The sequence below is a fragment of the Phaethon aethereus genome (genome assembly GCF_964289735.1).
Source record: "Phaethon aethereus genome assembly, chromosome: 2".
NCBI classification, from domain to species: domain Eukaryota; kingdom Metazoa; phylum Chordata; class Aves; order Phaethontiformes; family Phaethontidae; genus Phaethon; species Phaethon aethereus.
The window spans coordinates 80,923,394-80,944,030 of NC_138582.1; the positions used below are offsets into that span (position 1 = coordinate 80,923,394).

A 20,637-nucleotide genomic window follows, 5' to 3' on the forward strand; every position below is an offset into this window, starting at 1 on the left:
CAGATTCAGCATGAAAATAAAATCTCCAGAGAATTATGTAACGACAGGAGCCGGTGGAGTAGGCTCATATTCAACCCTCTGGGCATTTCAAACTGAGAATTGGCTTCATAGATGTAGATGGAAGATGCAGCTGAGAAAGGCAAACTCAAACGTGTGCCCTATAAATGCCTTAACAATCTGAGTTTGTAAAGAAGTTCATTTTATGGATGAAGAAAAGATGCATACTTTCTATCAGGTTTGTGAAAAGCTTATATACGCTGGCTTGTAAAAATGTTTTGGGCAATTGTGGCATAAGCACTTTTACAAGCCAGCATGTATCAGCTTTCCACTCTTTACAGATACATCAGCAAACTTGTCATGTAGGTAGACACAAACAAATGTTTGAATTTAGAAGCTCTCCTTTCAAAGAATTTGAAAAAAAAAAGAGGTGAAAAATAGACACTTGTTAGAGTCATCCTCTACATTATGTCAAAGCCCCACTGTTAATCCTGACAGTGGCTAGGTATCCTTTTGAAAATCATTTCTGCAAACAAATCTATTCATTTAAACACTACTATTTAGATTTCTGCTTTTATATTTTAAGGAATACAAGAGAGTTTTCAGGAAATCCAGCTTGCATCTTGGCCAATGCTTTTATGGATTATTTTACTGTAATTTGAGGTGAGCAATAACAAAGCAAAACTCACAAAACCAAACCGTGCAGAATCAGGCCTTCTATGTCTGTGAGCCTACTATACAGCAGCAAGAGGTATAAAATATTTGTCCTTCTACAACCACAGCCCAATGACTGTTTCTTTCCCAATCCATAATCGCTATGCACACATTGTTCCAACAGAGCTTTGAACAATTTGACTCTTAGGCTTCTCTAGCAAGAGCTTAAAAGGCTTTCACTCATTTTAGTCTTCTTTATTCTGCTACACAAAGGAAATTGCTGAGACACATCAAATAGTGGTTTGCTACAGACACTATCATATGAAACTTGCTTACTAAAACAACAGGCTTTTCCTATAAAGTACAGAGCACAGAACCATGACATGTGGGATTACAACTTTGATGTACCCACAATGGGCAATGATGTCTCACTGCATAGTCCTAGCTCACGTTTAGATACACATCCTGTCTGATGCAATCTAGCAGCTCTCTAACTCCCACTTTTACAAGGGATTAACTTTCACTAAACTGATGGAAACAGTACCCTTTTAATACCCGAATCTCTGTTCTGCATTTCTTTTGTGAGAACTTGCATTTCAAGTGGCTGTCTGGTTTTGTGTTGGTTTTTTGGGCTTTTTTTCAAGGAAAGTTATCTTGTGTTTCAAAACTATTTTCCAGGTATACACTTGTAGAAAACTGGGCATACACATATTTTGGCCCAAGGTAATTTTTGCAAAACTTTGCAAACAAGGAGTCGTTATTTTACTTTATTCCTTTTTAGAGAGGTTACCTATTACAAAACAGTATCTGATAATAGTGCAATGTCTGATAATATTCCAAAATAATACTTTATTTATAAAATGCCTACCTTTTAAAGAAATATACAGAAATTTGTAAACAAAGTATTTTCAAAGATGCTTTTGCTATAACTAAATGATTATTACTGTTCCAGTTTGTTACACGTAACATGAAGCCTTTATCTTCATAATAGCAGTGTGTGGACAAACTAACGACACATTCCAACAGACAATTAAGCATGACAGACAAAAAACTTGTTTATACAAAAATAACTGAACGGTCAAGATTAAGTTTTAGGCATTCCCTTTGTTTTCCAGATAGAAATGGAAATATTTTCCAGATAAGAAAGAGTAAACTGATGAATCAAACTAAAAAAAAAAAATCAGAGCATCAATGTAAAGAAAATAAACAGTTATAAAAGTATAATTGAAAACTAGTAGAAAAGGAGGATGCAAACTGCAATAATCATCCTTGCTTCCATGCTGGATGGATCTGCTGTGCATAAGGAAGAGTGAGCAATTTTCCTCCTCCTTCAGACACACGATAGCAAAGATAGAGCTTGAGCAATTTTCTAAAATAATTAAACAACAGGTGTATAGGTTGTCTTGTTTCTAGCCCTTTGAATAGCATTGTTATTGAATTGTATATATTTGTATTGTATATATACATTGTATATACACAAATTGTATTGTATATATACAAACAATAAGTATTGTTACTGTACTACACTGAAAGCTTCTTACAGCTAGCCTTTTTTTCCAGATGTGAAAACATAGTGTATTAGCTTGAGAAACATCTGCATATTTTTACAAAGGTTGGTCCATGCAAAGAAATCAGTGAGCAACATGAATTAAACTGGGTTTTTACATTATTATGATGACAACAGTTGTGTGAAGAAAAAAAAATGTTAAATGGTCTTCCGTCTGTAAATAAAATGTTCAGTCCCTCGGCAAACAAAGGTTAACTAGCACATACAGTATTAACCAGTTAAACCACAGTATGCTTTATTTCTCCTGTGAAACTCCAGCATTCTGTTTTGCAAGGATTTCACACAACTTTTACTTTTCTTCTCACTTTTGTTCCTACCTCCCTCAGTCATAACAGAGTTTCAGGCTTCAAAGATCTGAAGCTTCAAAATACTGTAATTTTTAATCACTAACTTCATAAATTTTATATCCTGTAATCCTACTCAAAATATTTCTTTCACCACATGTAAATTAGAGAAACTTCACATGCCCTAAAGTTTCAGAAATCACTTTACTTCAATTACACCTGAGGTAATCCCATACAACATGTTGGGATGATTGGGATCACAGTTAGGATTCTATCGTTCCAACAAAACTTATCTGAAAGGCCTGTAAATCTCTGGGAATCATTTGGTAAATACACTCGTGGCTCTTACATGGGTTTCAGGTTGGTAGCTGAGAAGTTTGAATTCCAAGTTTCCACGAGAGTAGTTACTGTCTCTTTCATTATTAAAGCTTTCACACTTCCCAGTGTGAGACGAAGACTCTCTTTGTGTCTTGACGTTTCTCAACAAAGGCTGAGAAAAACCTGAAGAAAGAATCTTCAGGACTTAACCCAAATTATTTGCCAGGATATTGAGAGTGTCACATAAGGTGAAAGTAGGCAGCCTGAATTCTGAATATTAAAAGTGCTTGGCGCATCACAGCCTTAAGTACTAGCAATAACATTGAATATTTATCAATACTGAAATTTTGGTTCATTATAAGCCAACTTCTGATCTCGTTTCTAGTAATCTGGGAAGATAAGGAAGTCTGCAAGCCTAATTAAAGCATACACAAGGTGTTCTACAAATCACAAGGAAAGCCTTAACCTGAAGGTATTTTACTTTTCCATATTTAACTGTACAGTGTTACTTTGTGAAATAACAGGCGCAGTACTGAATCTAAAACCAGTTAAATTGCATAAATGAAAAGTTTATGAAAAACCACTTGTGATTTTCTAATTCCACACCTTCACAAGTTAGCCAACTTAATTAAATTTGCTAAAACAACTTATAGAGCTGAGAACACAAAAATGATGAAGGTTAGAAATTATGCCAAGGCTAAAAATAATGAAAGAGAAAACCAACAAAACCTAAGGAAGGAACATCACTCAGAAGACTGAGGGAAGATGAGATTGCTGGTGTATGGAATTCAGATGATGTTCAGGGTAAAATATATTGATCAGGGATTCTCACTTACCTTTCTATGAAGCCTAACTGCCTCTAAAAGGCTTTGTTTCACCTTCCAAGCTCTAAGAAGTTTTAAACCACAGATAGCTGCCTTATATACAAAACTGAGATTCTGAAAACCTGTGTTGGCGCTGTATTTCTTCCTTGAAAATTTACTGTTTCATTTACCTAATTTAACTTCAGCAAGTATGAATAACTTTTTTTATTTATCATTATTTCAAAAAATACATTTTCTCTATAATAACAATAAATTCTAAATACAGAAGCTGCACAATAAGTTGGAACACTTTTCTATGAGAACATGATCCTCCTTCCCAGCCTCAGTTTTTTATAGATCCACTCCAACAAAATCACAGCAAAGAGTAAGGTAACATCAGGTCTGTATGGCCTGGGACAAAGGCTAATCTGGAATTAAAATGGATAATAGGACTTATATAATATGGGGCCACAAAGAGGACAACAACAGATGCATATTTATCTGTAGTTATGAAGCTTATCAATATCTTGATTATCTGCTTTAAAACATCTGCTTGCTTACATCATGCAGAGGAACTAAGAAAACAAACATAAAACATACCTGTATTAGAGAGAGATCCTCAAGCTGCAACCTGAAGAGGTAGTTTCTGGGGTTAAAAAAAATAGTAGATAATAATTAATTGTTACTAGTGTTTAAGTAAAAAAAAAGTTACTAGTGTTTAAATAAAAACATAATTAATGAATATAAAAGGAAAAAATTAAAAAGTGACGGATAGCCATGACTCCGAATTCTTTCAGGGACTGTCTTAACATACAGTCCTTCAGGCTAAGGACTAAAACAGATTTTCAGCTTGAAAGATTGCCTGCATATGAATAGATATTTATACTGCATACATGTACATCTGAGTCATTGCTCCGGTCTTCCTTTAGAATCAATGGGAAGAAATACTCAGTGCTTTGGCAGATTCGTGCGACCAGTGTTAGATGCCTAAATGAGAGTAAGAGGACAGGCAGATTAAAGCTGTCCGTTTCTCTCCACAATGACGGAAACCTTACGAAATTAGCTCAGCCACACATATGTAAAGCCTGAAGCAAAGGATCCCATTATAACGGAGTGTCTGTAGAGGCCACAGAGTTTTCACAATTCTGATTGAAGTCCTGTCATATCCAGTCTAATTTCTTTGAAACGCGAGGATTTTTTTCCACATACAGCAGGAGGTACACACAAACCAAGTATATTTTTCAAAAGCCCATGCTTTTATTGCAAAAGGATTTCTCACTCCACTTTTTTTTCTACAGCAGTATCACTGCACCTACAGAACCTGGGAGGAGTTCAGGCAAACCACGAACAAGACGTGACGCAAAGGCACTGCTTGAAACGTGGGGAAGTGATGGGTTAGGATACTCAGAAGGGTGAGCACGCCCCACCAACCAAAAACACTTTCTTCAGCACATACTGGTGCAATATACGTGGTCGGTCACGAGCCTCCCAGCTTACTGTGTCTATCTAGTTAAAGCAGCTGTCTTGTTACACCGGCTCTGTGAACCAGCTCTGTCGGCAGCGCTCATGGTGTCAGCCCGTGACCCTCATGAAAATGAGCAAATACCACGCCGTCTTCCAACTGCTTTCAGCACATCCTTCTCCAGTGCAGATCCCCTTTCGTGCTAGGTCTGCAAGAGGGCTCTTCCATGCTCCACGTCCATATTCCTCCTGCCCAAATATTTTTTTTACTTTCTTTCTTTGTTTTTTAGTTTCTTCTCACACCCCTTTTTCGTCTTTTCATTGGTGGGGGCGGGTTACTACATTTTCACATATATAGTATTCTTCAGTCCTCTTCTGCCTAACTTTTACCTCATTTAAAGCAATTCTCATCTTCCAATGCCACTAGAGAGTGATTATGTTTTATAAATAAAAATAAAATGAAAGAAATTTTTGAAAGATTAATATAAATTACTTCAATTTTAATTCATTCATGACAAATCTGTAACACTAATTTCTAAGTTTTCAACAAATTCACTTAAAGTAACAAAAAACAGATAACAAAGAGATTATTAAATTTAAACTTTAAATTTAAATATTTGCAATAGTCACAAATTATCTGCCATATTAAATCCATGCAACTGGTAGAAGTATAATCCAAATTAAAAAGAAGCCACATTTTTTGAGATAATAATTCTAATTCTTTGCAAAGGGGCATTATGTATTGCTAATGGGCACAGGTGGTCAGGACCCGTAGTTTACATCTCCGCTCATTTTTTTAGTGTCTAAAAATGAAAAATATTATTTTTCAAAGCATGTATCTCAGAAACACAACCACTATCATGGCCAGCTTTATTTATGGACTCTGGGGTGCAGCTATGTGTATTTATTTGTTGACTCTGGTACATATATGGTCTACTTAAATTGTGGATATATAGGAATCAGGTCACTAGTCTTTCCCAGGAATACTGCTAAAGGGAATTAGTCAAAATGCAAGAGGCAGGCTCTTAAGGGAAAAAATTCAGAAGAAAGTTAAATAAAGACAGAATATTTGTTATTAGCACAGATAAATCACCATAAAGAAATAACTAAAATACTTGGGTCTGAGTCATGAAGAGACCTGAAATGAGTAAACAAAGAAAACAGTACATTGCAGGACAATCTTTACACAAAGCTTCATCCGTAAGGTAAGTGCAAGTTGACTTTGAAAGACTTTCACTGAAATGTCAGGACATGACGCCTACAGTCTTTCTAACCCATCTATACTCTCTCTGTAAGGACACAAAATATCTTCATATCTGAAAAATGTCCTGCTCAGAAATATTCAGCAGCCCGCTGCTCATCTCATGTAAGCATATAAACTGCCATCAACCATCACTGATTGTTCTTCTTTCACTCCAGATATCGAAGTTAAAGAAACCTACAACTTCACTGCTGCTGCAAATCTTTGTTTCCACTTACAGGAGCAGAACAACTTTTTTTCTTCCAGAGAAATTGAACTGCATCCTCAGCAGGTATAAACTGTTTTCTTAACTCAGCGGTATCAGACACACAGGAGTGGCACATAAATGCCCCATCTCACACCAAAAATAAATGCAGTCTCTGTTGCAGAATACATGGGCAGAAAGCCTGATCTCACACTTTTAGTTTTCAGGTCAGTACTTTGCATAGTGTCATCTCTATGTGTACTTCATCTTGAGATACCTACTGAAGATTTATCACTGATTTGGCATTTTAACACAAACTATTGAATTAGTAATTTTTTTTTTATGGTCTTTCATCTTGACATCATTTCAGCCTATTAAAAAGTAAGCTATTGTCCCAAATTGTAAAAATTTTAAATGAATAAATACATAAACACAGTGTCATCCTGAAGAAAAACATGCTGAAAGTTGTGGATTTTCTTTCCTAGAAAATCAGATTTCTACCCTGTGTAGTACAGCAGAACACTTCTACTCATCAATATATCCAGTGTGGAATTAGAAATATTGACACTGTAAAGTGTTAAGGAGACTGAAATGTCTATATTCAAGTGAACGAGCCAACAGCCAGAGATTAGTGTACATTTTTCAACTTTCTGTTGCTGCCATTAACAAATTAATATATTATTTTCAGCTTTATAAAGCCAATGGGGGGGGGGGGGGGGAAGAAAGAAGAAAAGCAATGTGCAAGACTGAAAACATTACACCTTTGCAACATAGAGGTAAACTGGGCAAATGAACAACAGAGAGTGACTGTGACTACATGAATAATGCTAGGAGAAGCGGCAAATTAGTACTCAGAGAGCAATCAGAGCTATTCCTATCTAAATGTGTCCACTTCAGCAAAACCTGCAGGACTATGTTTAGCCATACAAATACAATAGCTAAATATTCTAAGGAATGCACCTCTAACATGCAAGAACTCATTCAAAACGGACATATATGAGTAAAAACTAAAAAAAAGATACAACATAAGCATGACAGTAAAAAAACACACTGGAAACATGGTATTAATAAATCTGGCAGTCCAAAGAAAAAGTCAGTGCCGATTTTCATGACATGCAGAGTCATTATGCTGCTCACATGCTGGTGACAATACTTTTTTCAATACATTATTGAGATTATGCCCTGAATTGCCATTTTTCAACCTCTATTTAGCTTTATTTTACTGAGTTTGTGCTTTTAAGGCAACAAAAGGTGTGAAATAAAATGACCAAGTACATTTCTGAAGCACAGATACGGACCTCTTATCACGTAGGCCTGTCTCTGTTCAAATATGGTGGAGATAAAAGCAAGACAAATAGAAATTTACGTGCTGAAATTAAACTGATTTGACACTGGTGGTAATTGGTAAATTTGTTTCCATTTGGTGCTTAACGAATGAGGAAAGCAAATATATTACATAAATCTGCAAACAGAAGGACACTGTAATGAGAAGACAGACAACTAACTTGGAGATAAAGCAGCATCAAATATTCTTTCAGATAGCCATCAGGCAATAAGCATTTGCTTTACATTCACAGAACTGAACAACTAGATGAACTGGGGTAAAGAACACCAGTTAATCTAGAGCTTGCTCAAACTCAATGGGAAAGACTTCCACTGGTATTGATGGGACCTGAATGAAGCACCACAAAAAGCATGCTCCAGTCACCTCCTTGACAACAATGTATTTTGACCTATTGCAGTGAATACTTTCAGTATGACTACAGAAGAAAGTATAAAACTAATCTGCTGCATGTTCCTAAACAAGTCCATGTCAAAAATCAACTGAAAACCCATAAAGATTCAGAAGTATAGCAAGTTAGTAATGGTTGTTAACTCCAGCATTTTACCTTTTCTTTGTGAAATGGCAAGGTATAAAATGTGAACACAACAACAATAAATACTTTTGCATTAAACATAGACAGGAATTAGAAGAAGATTAAGGTGGCACATACAGCTTAGGAAAACTTACTCTAGACTAAGCTTTTGAAAAACTCAAAAAATAGCAAAACAAATCACCACACCCCAAGCCCCCATATGTATTTGCAATTGAAATAGGGGTTGCAGCAGACCCAGAAACTCAAGGCATGACCAGATATGCTGCCAAATCTCCTGGAAATAAAACAGTAAAAGACTCGTTCCTGTGCACTTCTTGCAAGAAACTATTGCACATGAAAGAAGAAACTTTTATTCAGTTTACTGGAACAAAAAAATATTAAAACTGAAAATGAAAAGTATAAGGTCTGTAAGAAACAACTATTAAGCAAAAAAGTCACGAGTCCACAATCAAGACAGGAAAGTTTTGGGTGAAAGCTTCTAGTTCTGCAGGGTAGTAAAATAAGCAATTTGAAATAAAACAAAAAAAGAAAAATAAAGAAGAATGGGAGGAATAGAGATAATCAATATAAATAAAAATTAATGATGTAAAAAATTCATTTGGTTATATTAAGATACGATACGAAAAATATGTGAAAAAGCCAAGGATGATACACTGGAAATAAAAGAAACCTAATCAAAGTGGACTAGTTGAACTATTATATGAAAATGGCCAAATTATTATAATGAAAAGCAGAATGGTCAATAAGTAATTTTTGTCTGCATTTTGCAGGAAATAGAAGTCTCAGCAAATGAGAATAATGAACTAAGTAGCTTACTGATAAATGCTAATGATGTGAAAACAGCATATACACAGAGACTAGCTGGTCATGCTAATTCAACCTTAAAAATTATGGTGAAGTGATCTTTCGTCATCTTATTGCTCTTTTTTAATAATTTCTAAAATTACAAGCGTTCTCGATAAATGAAAGACTAACCGTGTTTTATTAGCATTCAAAAGGTCAAAAGGAAGACTCATTTGATCACAGGCTGACCAGTGAGACACTGGACCTGTCAAACAGAGTAAGAAAAACACTACTGGATTCAATTAGGAAAGAATCCCTTTATAAATTAAATGAATCCACTCAAAGGTCCTGTAAAATCCGATTTCTTTCCCTGACAGTTGCTCTTCAGGATCAGCAAATTATACTGCATTCACTTCCTTGTGGCTCCACATACAGCCTCAGCAGTGACTAGGGATCCTAGAACATAGCACTCCTGCACAGATGTCCAACAACAGCCAGGCATCACTTCTGTGTATTCCTTGCCACAGGCTTCTCCAGGAAAAGCAGAAAGGCACCAGTGTCCTGTCTCTGCAGCTCTGGAGCTCGCTCTCCTCCTGAAGTTCCATCATGGCATGTCATCTCAAACATGTATTACTGTCTTCTCCTGTTGGCCTCTGCTTCTCACACACAGCACCCACGTTCCCCAGCTGGAGATGGCCTCAGAATATTTGTCACCTGTGCATCTCTGATGCATGCCGATCGAGGTTTTTCTGAATATCAGGCTTTAGTCCAGATAAGTTTGTGAGCTTACTCAGCTATTTATTAAGTTGTTGTTGGGTTCAACTTTATCCTGAAATATCACCTCAACCAAAACATTAACCCTGTATTTCATAACTGTGGCTGACCAAATCTTTAATTAATGTTGCAACACATATCTCGAAGTTCATGCCCCCAGTTTTTACATTTTGGAAGATATGGCATACACTGTATAGCACCCACCCACATAAACAGCCATGCAAATCCTCTGTGGTTTTTTTACCATTTCATTGTTCAACATATTAATCTTCTGTTTCTTTTCAAGATGAATTTGAAATTAAATTTAAATGCTGCTGCTATATCTCCTCAAAAAAACCCAATAATGGCAATGGGCTTAAATAAACAGAAATTTTAGACAGTTCACACCTTTTGTGGCCTCCTTTCCTATGGTAATCAACTTTGTCAAATAAAGTTTGCTTGAGCTGGGTTTTCTTCTGTGAAAGAGATGGGGGAAAAGGTAAAAAGTCTAGGTAGACTAAGTTTAGACTTCATTTTTGTTTTATTATTTTATTAAGAAAAGAATCTGCAACAACAAAATGATCAAAAATTATGTAAGTGATCATGTTAATGCTAAAGGTACTTAAAGGAAAGAGATACTAAACTCAATGGCCCACATTTTCAAAGCCAGCCTTTAACTTCCCTCCTGCGATCATGCTATAGGCCTCTGGTAGAGCCATTAGTTTTCAACAGAGCCCTTCCCTTCAGTGGAAGCTCGCTGTGCATGGGAAATTCAGAAGCAGGATGCATACCAAGGTAAGCACATGATGTCAAAACATCTCTACATAAAACGCAATCTTGCTCCCATCAGATTTTGAGAGGTGATGGTCACATACACAGTATGCATCATTGCACTGTTAAATTTTCTGACTGCACTCTTAGAAAGAGGACTAAGGCCCACACACCTGCCCAGCATCTGAGCAGCCCTCTCACAAGATGAGTGCAGCCATTCAAGTGCAGCCACACGGGCGCTGCAGTAACTCATGCAAGGCACCAGCGTTTCAGAGGCAGGGGACAGTCCTTCACAGACCTGACTGCTGCTCCGAGTGGTACCTCTCTGGGACGTCTTCTGTATCAGGGTTACCAGCCTCTGGCCAGCTGGCAGCTCCCTCCCCTGCATTCCAGTGCCACAAAGGCACACACAAGTAGACAAGTTCGGCAAGGACCAAACTGCTGGCGACGTAGGACAGAAACTGTATGTTTGGACTAACATTCACTGCAGAAGAAAGGAGCAGCTAACTGACATGAGAACAGTCTAACTGGCAACCAAGAGAAGGCACAAGTTGTCATATTCTGCAGCAGGACATGTCCTACTACTAGCACAGATCAAGTGTGTATACATTAAGTCAGGACTTCTACTAAAGACAGGTACCTTCAGAAAACCACTCATCTGATGTAATGTCTAAAGATGGCTTGCACTGAAATAGCTGTGTTCTCTGCCAAAGAAGTTCCATTTACCCCTGCCATTTCTCTTTTCATCTTACTCTGAGTCAACTCCAAGTCTCCTCTGTTGATGCATCATGTTAGTTCCACTAATTAAAATGGCAAGACATTAAATCAGCACAAGAAAACGAGTCATTATTGTGGGGTTAGTGAACTGACTAGTATTACTCTGCAACCAGGCATTACCAGAGCTGATGCAAAGGAGGAGAAAATTGCATAGTGGAAAAAGGCATGAGCAGCAGAGGTACAAAGCACTAGCTTTTAAAAATATTTAGGAACACATTAGCAAGGTAGGAGAGAGAAGCAGTAGGGGGAGGAAGACCTTCCTCTTTCTGCATCAGTAGGATGGTAATTTCTCTCAGATTTAACATTAAATGATACCTTAGATTAGATCAGATCAATCAGTGGAAGGACAGACATTGATTACCCTGAACCAAGTGTTAAACGAGCAATAAAACACAGATGGATGTTCAAAGAGCATAGCACTAATTCCTAGTGCTTGTATATGCTCCCAATATGTAGCGCTCAGAGCACCTCATTAACAAGAAGCTCTCAGATTCTCCTGCTGAGTGCAGACAACAGGAAGAAGCAAACCTGTTCAGTTATTTATTCCTTTATTAGAGAGTCTTAAACCACTATTAATGAATCCTTTAATTTGCCTGTCTGTTATTATGGCAAGTAGTGGTAATGGTTCAAATTAATGTTCCCAAACACACATCTAATTAAGTGAAAAGGCATACTGTTACAATACTTCATCAGCAAGATAAGGAGTGACTGAGGCAATAAGCCACCTCAAAGCAAGTTATAATCCTCAAAGCAAGTTTAATTAACTTGCAGAAGACCATACAGGAGAAAGCCACCATTATTAGGATGCTCTGTGTAAAAAATAATGTAAGATATGTCTAAATAAATATATATTATCCAATTAAAAACAAAGTTGAATAGTCTTGAGACACATTTCTGATAAATAACTATACAGTTTTAAAGTATAGCTGAACTAGACCAACTTGAATTTTAAAAAATAAATTACCACATCTTAAGAATGAACTCCAGGTAGGCTTCTACCGGTTCATAATTTCAAGCACAAGAGGCTTGGGAAGTGGAGGATTACTTAACTTTTCCTTTAAACAAACAAGTTTCTTCTGCCATAATTCCTCCTGTATGGTCTGAATAAAGACATTAAGAAAAAAAGTCACCAAAAAAAAAAAAAAAGAGAAAAAAGAATGGATCAAAAGGAAAATGTAACTAATTATTTTGAACCTCATCATTTTTGCTCTAACCTACTGGGTGTGAGGCATGCTTCTAGTTGACTCTTGTTTTGCCAAAATGGCTGGAACACTTTTAAGAATTTTTGATTTATAAATACTAGAGCTGATAAGTATTTAGTGCATTGTCAGGGAACAAGGAGACAAAAAAGCAATGCACAATTTTCCAGGGCAATTCAGACACTGCTGTATTCTCTCCCTGAGCTTGTCTTTTCCCCTCCCTCAGTTGACCTTTCCGGGAAGGAAACAAAGAAAACACTGCAGGAGACATAGCAAAGCACTTCCACATAGAAAAAAAAGGCAAGGCTGTTTTGGGGGAAATCCATGAATCTCCATCCTTACTGGCATTTCAAAATACAGAAATCATTATCATATTTAATGAGATGCTAAGTCAGTAATAACAGTGAAATATTAATCTGAATATTTTATCAGGATTTACCAGAATAAGATAAACAAGCAGTCTCTCATTTCTTTGACTTTACTGAGGAGCTAATGCCCTAAGAGTAATGCTTCGCTGATGCCACCTAATTATAAAAGTAAATTCTGCCTTGCCATAGGTTTTTTTTTAAGAAAACAAATGAATTCCCTAGAAGGTTTCAGATTGCAAGAGAACTCATTAATTGTTATCTGCCAGGTCATATGTGATGGTAAGAACAATGCCTGGGGTAAATTGTAAAGATACGGTTTCATGGGAACATAGCTCCATGGCCCTGTGTCAAAAGCCAATATTCTTCGTAATGTACTAACAACTGTTCTACTTTCATACTGAATTCTCTCTGTAGAGTGTTTCTCACCAATCTTTTTTTTTCCTGTTTTACATAAATGTATAATCTCTTACAATTTAGCACATACTTATCAAGAAAAAGGTTCCTTTTACATTAAATCTAGACCAAATTGACATAACACTAAAAAATCTGTCACATTCTTCAAATGCAAATTTTAAACCCAGCAACTATAAAAAAATCATTCTTCTTCCCTTAATTCAGCTTCATAAATTGAACTGCAATCTTCACTTGTCTTCACTATGCACTTTGTGCTGTTTCATCAAAGTCAGGCAAGATAACTTTCTCCCTCTGTCTTTCCTCCTGTCTGTCCCCACCTCCTCTACCCCTCTCCCCCTTTTCTCAAGCTATCTAAATGAATTTTTCTACACAGGCAACTTGTGCAAAAATGTCCCAGGCAAGCAGAGAAGCTGCAGGTTGTTACTGAGATCCTGGCTAACACTTCAGTCATTTTAGAAGCTATTCCTCTCTCTCTGAAACCCTCACCAATAGTACACATACATCTCCTTTTACAACATTTACGCATTTTACAACATTTACAGCATTACAACACTTACTCTTCAGATCCAATATATGTTATTAGGTAGACCTGTTACACTGGAAGGCGTTAATGACTGTCAGGTGACTCACAAAGACATGTGCAAGCCTCATTAAACTTGAATTTTGTGCTAGCTCCTTTTACAGTTAAAGCAGGAGGTATAATTGAACCTGTACTATATAGCAATATTCAGAAACTAAAGCAGTCACTACTAAAAGGCACTGGACTTTAGACAGCGGGATCAAGCGCACCCTCAGCAAATTTGCAGATGACACCAAGCTGAGTGGTGTGGTCGACAAGCCTGAGGGATGGGATGCCATCCAGAGGGACCTGGACAAGCTCATGGAATGGGCCTGTGTGAACCTCTTGAGGTTGCCCCAACCCAGGACCCTGCACCGGGGTCAGGGCAACCCCCGGTATCAGTACAGGCTGGGGGATGAAGGGATTGAGAGCAGCCCTGCTGAGAAGGACTTGGGGGCACTGATGGATGAAAAGCTGGACATGAGCCGGCAGTTTGCACTCGCAGCCCAGGAGGCCAACCGTATCCTGGGCTGCATGCAAAGCAGTGTGGCTAGCAGGTGGAGGGAGGTGATTCTGCCCCTCTGCTCCACTCTGGGGAGACCCCACCTGGAGTCCTGCGTCCAGCTCTGGAACCCTTAGCACAGGAAAAACATGGACCTGTTGGAGTGGGTCAAGAAGAGGCCACAAAAATGATCAGAAGCATGGAACACCTGCCCCGTGAGGACAGGCTGAGAGAGTTGGGGTTGTTCAGCCTGGAGAAAACATTGCAGCCTTCCAGTACTTAAAGGGGGCTTCTAAGAAAGATGGGGACAGACTTCTTAGCAGGGCCTGCAGCAATAGGACAAGGGGTAATGGTTTTAAACTAAAAGAGGGCAGATTTAGACTAGATAGAACAAAGAAATTTTTTCACAACAAGGGTGGTGAAACACTGGCACAGGTTTCCCAGAGAGGTGGTAGGAAACATTCAAGGTCAGATTGGACAGGGCTCTGAGCAACCTAAGTTGAGAATGTCCCTGCTCATTGTAGGGGTGTTGGACTAGATGGCCTTTAAAAGTCTCTTCCAACCCAAACTATTCTACGATTCTATGACTTCGTGGTAGGAAACACATATGAGTGTGACCTAAGACTTAAAGACACTCTCCACAGTTGAGGTGCAGGATTTGTGAGGTATTTTAAAGGTGAACAAAATGGACTTCAGTTCATTATTTCTATTGCGTTCAGAGAAACATGACTCTGCACACTCTACAAATGTCAGTCTGTGCGAAAACCAAACTTCACTGGGATCAGCAGCCTCCATCCCTAATGGGGATGGTGGGAGAGGGAAAGGAGGTGGTGGCTCCAAATCTCACACAACTTCTCAGCACAAGGGAAATATCAGTGTTAGGGAAGACTGGATGATTAAAGTGAAGGTGTGTGCTAGTATTGGAGTAGTAACATTCATAGATCACTGCAGATGGTGTAAGGAAACTGAAATAAGACTGGGAGACTCTGAATGAATCAACTCAAGACCTATAGCAGAACTGGACATTTTGCAGAACAAAATAAGTTACCAAACAGACACTTCTCACAAGGACTAGAAAAAAGCCTGCAGGAGGCGGGGGGGGGATAGATAAACTTGTAAAAAAAAAAAATCTATTTTTGCACAGCAGCTACAGAATGCTCACAGACATCAGAAGACCACCTTTTTTCCCCCAAAGTGGACAGGGAAGACTAATCTTAGCAATATAGGACTAGTAATTACCTTCCTAGTCATTGTCTGCTAGGGCAAATACTGTAGAATAATGTCCCTTTCATATATTTAGAGATCTCTATCTCAAAACTATTTCTCTTCTTGTTTTGTTCACACTGGTAAAATGTGGCAAAAATCATTGTTTCTTGAATAAATTACCCATAGCCAACTTAAACTGATTTGGTTTTCTGCCAACACTTCTGTGTAGTTTATACAGCTATTTCCTTTCCTAGATGGACCTGCTGACAGATTTATGGGCAGGCACTGCACACACGCTCAGCCTTTGTTTTTCTGCACTACAATTCCAACCCTCTTATTCGTCTTTTAGCAGCCCTTCCCTACATGTCTTTCTAATTTTGGTTAAACTTGTTTAAGCATATATAAGAAGAATACTACACACTACTACAGTTTAAGTCTCCCAAGTACCTTATGCGACGATGTCTATAGTTCTGTGTCACTACAGGAGACACCTTTTGAAGCATGATGGGATCATATCTGTCTTTTTACATAGCTGCATGACATTTGATGATGCAGTCTGGATACCAGCTGGGATCTATGCTACCTTGCTTATTAAGACAAGCCTGACCCTGGTACCGGGGAAGATTATGGAGAAGTTCATCTTGAGGGTGCTCACACGGCACATACACGACAACCAAGGGATCAGGCCCAGCCAGCATGGGTTCATTAAAGGCAGGTCCTGCTTGACCAACTTGATATCCTTCTATGACCAGGTGACCCGCCTCGTGGATGAGGGAAAGGCTGTGGATGTTGTCTACTTGGACTTTAGTAGAGCCTTTGACAGCGTCTCCCAGCATTCTCCTGGAGAAACTGGCGGCTCGTGGCTTAGACAGGTGTATTCTTCGCTGGGTAAAGAACTGGCTGGACGGCCAAGCCCAGAGAGTTGTGGTGAACGGCGTTAAATCCACTTGGTGGCCGGTCACAAGCGGTGTTCCCCAGGGCTCAGTTTTGGGGCCAGTCTTGTTCAGTATCTTTATCAATGACCTGAATTAGGGGATCAAGTGCTCCCTCAGCAAGTCTGCAGATGACACCAAGTTGGGCAGGAGTGTTGATCTGCTGGAGGGCAGGAAGGCTCTGCAGAGGGATCTGGACAGGATGGATCAGTGGGCCAATGTCAGCTGTATGAGGCTTAACAAGGCCAAGTGCAGGGTCCTGCACTTCGATCACAACAACCCCAGGCAACACTATAGGCTTGGGGAGGAGTGGCTGGAGACCTGAGGGTGCTGGGTGACACCCGGCTGAACATGAGCCAGCAGTGTGCCCAGGTGGCCAAGAAGGCCAAAGGCGTCCTGGCCTGTATTGGAAATAGTGTGGCCAGCAGGAGTAGGGAAGTGATTGTGCCCCTGTACTCGGCACTGGTGAGGCCACACCTTGAATCCTGTGTTCAGTCTTGGGCCCCTCACTGCAAGAAGGACGTTGAGGTGCTGGAGCACATCCAGAGAAGGGCAACAAAGCTGGTGAAGGGTCTAGAGCACAAGTTTTATGAGGAGCAGCTGAGGGAACTGGGGTTGTTTAGTCTGGAAAAGAGAAGGATGAGGGCATGTGGGTGTTGGTGGTGTTGGTTGGTGCCCACGTTAGTGGGCATGGTGGTGTTGGGTGGTGTTGATGATCTTAAAGGTCTTTTCCAACCTTAATGATTCTGTGACTGTGACAAACAAGTCATGAACCTCTTTAGAGGCTGTAGAACGTAAAAAATGGAAAAGAATCACCAGCAGTGAATATGAGTGATGGAAAAGGGTATTAAAAATTTCCAGTAGTGTCAAATTTTCACAACATTGTTTTGTTTGGTTTCTAAGACAGAAAAATTTGGGGGAAGACTTCACTAAACTCCACTAAGGTGATGAAAATAAATTCTAAACTTAAGCTGAGCCAGGACGCAGCTCCTGGCTGCAAAAATTATTCCTCTGGTTTAGGAGAGCACAACCTTACTAAAGCAGAAGCATACAGTTGCAAGCAACAACCCTTGTTGTTTGAATGCTGGACAAGTAAATCATAATGGGAGTACTTCTCTTGGCAGTGTGAACTGAGTAATGTAAATTAATTTATAGCTTTGCCATGTGCCACATTGCACATTTCCCTTATCTACCACTGATTGGGTAGAGAAGGGAAAACCATGTTAGAGAGCTACAAATTATCTTTTTCACAACTGAACAGGAACTTTTAACTGTTCAGATCTTACTGAAAACTCAGTTATTAGTTTTTCAGTACCGACATGTTAGTACAAGAAGATAAAAAAAAAAATTGTTGGAATATCCTAAGAGAAGTAACTATATCAAAAGCTATTTCACCAGGAAGGAGGAATTAACAGTGCATTCTCTTCAGTCTTTATGAGAGAGCACATTTGTGGCTTAGGACAGAAAATTAATTCTTCTGAGCACTCTTCAGATATGTGAATCCTGTGATGCAGATGTGCAACAAACTTGTACTAAAATTTTATCCACAGGCCATAGCACTAGTATAGTAATATTAATGCTCCATCCAGATGGCCCTAGGTGAAGGATAACTACAATCAGTACATTTTCATAGTTGAGACTATGAAAGGCTGCAAACACCACTTCTGCAAACGAGCAGAAAACTCAACATCATATTCTCAGCTAACTGTTTAATTCTACATGGTAGTGTGGACTACATGCAAAAGGTGCATAACCAGTAAGATCAACACTTGCATTTTTGGGACTACAGCACCCTGACAACTGGTTGCTAGTCTCCGAGTCTATGACTCTATGACATACAGTGACTTTCACCATATAGTCTGGCACAACACTTCAAGAAGAGAAAAATGTGGAGTAAAAAGGACATGCTAATATCAATAATATGTACCATTAGAGAAACCTGCTAGCAGGGGCAGGTATCCTAAAGTGAGGCCAAACACAACAGCACTGTGGAAAAGCTTAGAATTTAGAATGGAAATGCAGAATAAGGAAAAGAAAAATCCAACAAATTCTGTGAACGAGTAACAGCCAGCTATACTGGACTGTGGAAAATAAAGATTTCCATTGTGATTTTAAAAACACTGACTATTTTTAATTTTGCAATTTTAGCCAGGAGATATGAAACTCTGAAGCAGCATAAACTTACAGAGAAACCAAATGAATCCTATAGCTTTTATTGCATTGGGTCTTTTGCAAAAGGCAGAATTGGCAGCTGGCATTTTTTCATAGTCACTGACTATTCAACAAAATCATCCAAAGCTTATCCCATAGTGATTCAAAAGACTTCATCAAAAGCACAAGTTTAAATGAGCATATTCTTTGCTGAGATTTGGAGCCCAAGTGAACAGTGTGGAGAAAAAAATAAAGGGGCGGGGGGGGAACCAACATTTTTTCATTGGTTATAGAGCTCTGTGCAGTGTGCTTTGATCCAACACACAATTCCATGACAGGGAGGAGAGGCTCAGGCAGCTCTGACTTACGCTGGCTGTCTTTATGGAACAGCACCAGCTGACAGCCTCATGTCTAATTTCATTTGGCAGTTTACAGAATAGAAAAATCAACATAAGTACACAGAATAGCCCACTTCAGGTGGGCCAGAGATATATATATCCACACATAGACAGTTTTGTCCCTGTAGATAAAGCAACTTCCATTGGCACACGGAAAAAAAATTTCTTGCACTGCATTTTATGATTCTGTATTTTGAACCTCATTTTAAACTAAGAAACAAATTGAGAAACAGAAGTATATTCCAGTGCTAAATCTAACAGAAAAATGAAGTGACTAGAACTTTGTTAATTTGAGAGTAAAATATATTCAGAAGGCAGGTTTAAATAATAAGTTTAGATGGTCAAAATTCTTTGCCAAACAAAATGTTTTACTATACTTCATATGCTAAGAGAAGAAAAAGTGGTGTTCAAGGACTGTCACTGCTTCAATGTTGACGCCTAAACCAGTGTCACTGTTGATCACAGCTTGCAAAGTACTGCACTACTGGGCAAAAATTGTGACTACCACCACCTTTACCACTAATTCTGCAGTCTTTAACAGATCGTTCCTGGCACTGCACTGAATAATTATTAGAATCATCCAAGCACGAAGAGCAGTATTATGTACCCAAATTTGGGATCATCGTAAGTTTTATCCCCTGGTAACTTTTGTCACATCGTCATACAGCCTCTGCCTGTTCTACTGTATGCATCCAAAGTTTGGGAGTATTCCAGGTCAGTTCTCTTGAAAATGAGAACAGTGTAAGCTATTAGGATCCCTGATATCAGGCAGTCCATCTTTTAATTTTGGACAGGAATAAGAGAAATAAACATAGAAAATGTTCAGTTTAGTGGATCTGTAAGGCAGAGGAGTCACATGAGAGCAAGCTGATGTTAGGATTTGGCTCAATAATACTTATCAAAAAAGAACAAAATCTAGTCTGATGCAACATGTAAAGAAAATAGATTTCTCACCTTGCTCCAGCAATAAGCTCTTTTTGTCCTGGGTCAAACGTTAACTGTGAGAAGTCTACAGCATCCTCTGCTCTGAACACATGTAACCAAGGGGAAATTTCTAAAAACAATGAAGAAATACATCTGTTACAGTAAATATCATTGTTGTAGTACATCAGGTAGCTAATATTACATCTGCAGATATTGTGGGGCTGCAAGTTTTCTCAGTATAGTCCTCAAAGGAAACAAAGCACACTTTTACCATTGTACCACGTAACTTACACTACAGGCCTGTAAAAGATATAGAGCAGTCACCCAATACATGCTTGAATGAAGTATTCAAATTTTGGTCTGATTTATAAGCCAGATGTGTTTTTCCTCCTTAGGTAAAGCATAAAACACCACAGTACAACTGCAATTCACTGGTACATACTCAAGTGAAGTGAGATTAATTTTCCATGCATCAGAAGCAGCTGAGGACTAGG

At 38.6% G+C, this 20,637-nt stretch overlaps 1 protein-coding gene across 1 annotated transcript in view; it reads right to left on the minus strand.

Annotated features, from left to right (window-relative positions):
• The window catches only part of SEMA5A (semaphorin 5A), a gene marked incomplete at both ends in the record, with an annotated part of 362,797 nt that overhangs the window by 205,496 nt on the left and 136,664 nt on the right, over nt 1–20,637 (minus strand). The window contains 2 exon segments of the mRNA XM_082015378.1: nt 4,224–4,269; nt 20,174–20,273. Coding sequence (XP_081871504.1) covers nt 4,224–4,269; nt 20,174–20,273 — 146 coding nt within the window.